General features: G+C 44.3%; 1 protein-coding gene across 2 annotated transcripts; it reads left to right on the forward strand.

Moving 5' to 3' along the window:
* The first annotated feature begins 1,897 nt into the window (after nt 1-1,897).
* Nucleotides 1,898-3,854, forward strand: her9 (hairy-related 9). Of its 2 annotated transcripts, none has more exons than XM_008413348.3 (4): nt 1,898-2,295; nt 2,408-2,503; nt 2,605-2,692; nt 2,809-3,854. In XM_008413348.3, exons 1-4 carry the CDS (start codon nt 2,185-2,187, stop codon nt 3,381-3,383), a joined length of 870 nt encoding a protein of 289 aa, XP_008411570.1. In that variant the 5' UTR covers nt 1,898-2,184; the 3' UTR covers nt 3,384-3,854. The 2 variants fall into 2 exon arrangements, with proteins under 2 accessions (XP_008411570.1, XP_008411571.1); XM_008413349.3 differs by having other exon boundaries at nt 2,812-3,854.
* The last annotated feature ends 368 nt before the right edge of the window (nt 3,855-4,222 follow it).

The following is a 4,222-nucleotide window of genomic DNA, read 5'->3' on the forward strand; positions in this document are numbered from 1 at the left end:
GTATATATTTGCTGCATTTTAGCACACAGATGTGTATTAAACAAACTTTAAATGCCGTTTTGCCACAATTAAAGTGCAGCTGAAATATACTTAAAACAAATTTTATAGATTCAAATTAACAGATTTTTAACAAAGTGAATCTTAAAGATAAGGGAAATATATTAATGACCTCTGTGACTGCAAGTAATAAACGACTTCCAAGATTCCTCACATTTACTGCATATTTTTCAATAGGAAAGTCAAGGAAGCGCCACCTTGTGGCAATTTGAAGACGACGACGCTAAATTGGATATCTTTGGATATCATTTTTTTTTACAGATCCTTATCGATTTGGATTTTCAGCGGCAGAATAAAGAAACGTCACACCAAGGGCAAAATATTCAAGATTTTCCAAATCAATTGGAGCTTCACTACTGAGAAAATACAATTTGTTGAAAACAATTTTGGACATATCTGAAATTAGCCACCCATACACACAAGCAAAACAACACTTTTCCAACAATATTACCAGTAAAGTAATAAAAAAATTAAAAAATGGATCAACATAAAGTTGATAAAGAAATCAACCTTAAACGTAATTCTTTTTTCAAAATCGGATTATGTTTTAAGAACAGATGAAAGCACATTCACATTTTTACTTTAAGCCACAAGATGGCGCCCTCTCTCTTTACTCAATATAAAAACCCACAGGATGAAATGAAATGCTGAGAAAGAAACGTGTGTGTAAATGATGTCTTTTGAAGGCAATACTCAGGATTTAACATCCTGCTTCAGCTTAACTCAAAAATATATAGAGACACAATGTTAGGAAAACCTTGGGGAGACATTTCAGTTATTTTATTTAAAATAATAATAATATTAATAATAATACCAATAATACTAATAATAATAATCTTAGTCTTTAAATGATGAGCGTGAACTCACGTTAATAAGAATATGGCAAGGTGGACTACTGCCTCTTTATTCTATTCTATTCTATTCTATTCTATTCTATTCTATTCTATTCTATTCTATTTTCCATAACTGCAAAGTGCCCATACCATCTTTGGTTTTTATAAGTCATGGCTCTATAATCTGCGAGTTTTGGCACGTGCTCGGTGCAAACCGTGGAAGAGACTGTGCGCGAATGGCACGCGGGCAGATGTGGCCCTCCACCTCTGCGATCTGCTCCCGCGCCAGGATGATTGACACAGAGGTGGTGGCGCAGCCAATCGCAGAGCGCGCTGCCTCATTTGTGTAAAGTGGCTGCACGCCATTGGCTTGGAGCGTGCTGCTGCGGACCGCCTCGCGTGCCATTACAGACGTCTCCTTGGAGGCGCAAGAGGATTCCTAAAATAGATGGGCAGCACATTTGTTTTCAAGCTTAAAGGGATTTATTAGTTACATTGAGTTTTTTTTTAAAATAAACAATTAAAAATAATGTGCAAAGTGACATGTAAGAAGCCAATGAAGCGCATTATTTCTTACGGGAAAGAGGAACATTAATATCCACTCATACAAAATATGTTGTTTAGCACTGACTTTGTTTACTTTTTTTCACTAAACTTAAACTGGTAAAAGTCAAACCGCATTCTCTCCAGACAAACACACTCACACATACATATCTCAGGGAGTTTTAAGATTTTTGACGAGTAAGGAGCAAAATTGGAGGCAAACATCCAGCGAATTCCCCCCTCCTTATCACTTCTCCGCCCGGCTCCGCTCTCGCTTTGTTGTTTGTCCCCGCAGGGCTGATTGAGCAGCGCGTGACTGACGGCCCGCGGGGGTGTTGTCCAATCAGCGGTCTGCCCCGCGCCCAAAGGGTGAGTCCTCTCTGCTATTGGCTGAGGCGAGTGTGGGAAAGAATGCAGAGAGGGTTTCACACGAACTGGGAGCACGCGAGCCGCCTATAAGTACCGCAGCAGCGCGTGTCGGCGGCACAAGGCGTAGAGAAGTCGATGCGCGCGGCGCCACGCACGGTTCGAACGCGCTCTGGTTCTGGATGACAGCTCGGCGATAACGAGCGGAACAGTTCAGACGGAACTTTGATGTTCTGCAGTGGCGTCGCGTGATTTTTTTTTTGTTTTGTTTTGTTTTGTTTTTATTGCTGCTGTTTTTAATCTCTCGCTGCGATTTCTAAGAGGATTTACTTCTTCACGTTGCTTATTTTTTTTTATTATTATCACTTTGAACCTGCTGTGATCCATGATGCCAGCTGACACTATGGAAAAGCAGACGGCATCTCCCATCGCCGGAGCTCCCGCCAACGGATCACACACACCGGACAAGCCAAAAAATGCCAGCGAGCACAGAAAGGTAAGACTTGGAACATGGTGATGGTTTGTCCAGCTGTCATCCTGTGTGATGTTTCGCGCTGATAGAAACTGTGCGGAAATATTTACGAGAGAACGTCTCGGTTTCTTTACAGTCATCTAAACCCATTATGGAAAAACGACGCAGGGCGAGAATAAACGAAAGCCTCTCGCAGCTAAAGACCCTCATCCTGGACGCACTTAAGAAAGATGTAAGTTCAATACACACAGACGTATTAAATACACTTTAAATGCCGAAACAGTGACGAACGTGCTTGGATGTAGTCTAAACTCTCCCTGTTCCCTCATGCAGAGCTCCAGGCACTCCAAACTGGAAAAGGCAGACATCCTGGAGATGACGGTGAAGCACTTGAGGAACCTGCAGCGCATGCAGATGAGCGGTAAGTTTACTTATTCCTGCACGTGTGTCGGGATGCTTAATTAAACCTCACTTTAAGCAGCGGGAGTCACAAACATGCCATTAAAACTTTTTCTTCTTCTTCTTCTTCTTGGCCAGCAGCGCTCTCTGCAGATGCGACGGTGATGAGCAAATACAGAGCCGGATTCAACGAGTGCATGAACGAGGTGACCCGCTTCCTGTCCACCTCAGAGGGGGTGAACGCCGAGGTGAGGTCGCGGCTCCTCGGCCATTTGTCCAGCTGCATGGGTCAGATGATGTCCGTGACGTACCCGCAGCAGGCTCCGTCCCAGCCGGCGCACCTGGCCCAGCCCCTCCATGTGCAGCTCCCGTCCACCCTGCCCATCAGCTCCAAGCTCAGTCCCGCAGAGGCCGTCTCTCCCAAGGTGTTCGGCGGGTTCCAGCTGGTTCCCGCAACAGACGGACAGTTCGCCTTTCTGATCCCCAACCCGCCCTTCGCCTCCACCGCCACCACTGCGCCCGTTATCCCCCTCTTCTCCAACGCCGGGGTGCCTATCGCGGTGAACGCCAGTCCGGTGCACGGCAGCTCCGCGCCGACGGCTGCGTCTCCAGTGCACGGGATGACGTCCTTCTCCGGGGTGTCCCAGGTGGTCAGCCCGGTGGGGGTGAACGCCGGCGCGGAGAGCAGTGAAGCGGTGTGGCGGCCTTGGTAGCTCAACGAAAGGGACCAGACACTTTCCCAGATGAAAGTTTTACCTGAAACTTTTACACAACTGTTGCGGGGTTCAGCCTGCGACCCTTCCTCTTCAGGATGGCAACTTTAACCACTCATGCCCCCCCCCTACTAGTTCTGAATGTTTCGTTTTATGGAACAAATGTTGCTAAAAACAACAAAAACTTAAAAAAAAACAGCGCATGTCTTGTTTTTTTTTTTCTTTTATTATAATTTATTGTTAACTCCAACATTTGGATGTCGGTGATAAAGGTTCAGTCAGAAGATTTATAGGAGGCCTTTGTTATGAAGTACTTTTTATGAAAAGATTTAGTTTTGTACAGAGCTGTTATTGATTGTTATACCAAAGCTGTTTTATATTCTGTTTTGTGTTAAAAAAAAAAAAAGAAAAAAAACTGAAGTTGGGTGGTTACCCAGGGTATAAATAAATGAGATTTTTCTTAAAAATAAATGTCTTCAGTTTGTCATGCCTTTTTTTTGGTCGTACGTAAAAGTTACATTTTGTGCGCAAAAGTCAAAGGGATCATATTTCTGATTTAAGGTCCTATCAAAGTCTCAAGTGGCACCTTGTCACCAGTTTGGCGGGAGCTCCTTACATCTGGCCCTTTAGAGACTGGTCCCTTCGGACAATGGAGGGCGCATTTTTCTATTGCTATAAAGGTAATTAAAAGTTTGAATGGGGGTCTCATCCTGTATGCAGCGGGAGGTTTAAGAAGTCTTAAACCCCATTCATGAGCCTGGGAAATGCGCTCAGGGGTTAATGTCACTAACAGATTGCCTCAGTGAAAGAATATGGAAGGATCCTCGCTTTCTTTTGTG

The sequence above is a fragment of the Poecilia reticulata genome, chromosome 7 (assembly GCF_904066995.2).
Source record: "Poecilia reticulata chromosome 7, P_reticulata-male-v2, whole genome shotgun sequence".
NCBI classification, from domain to species: Eukaryota; Metazoa; Chordata; class Actinopteri; order Cyprinodontiformes; family Poeciliidae; genus Poecilia; species Poecilia reticulata.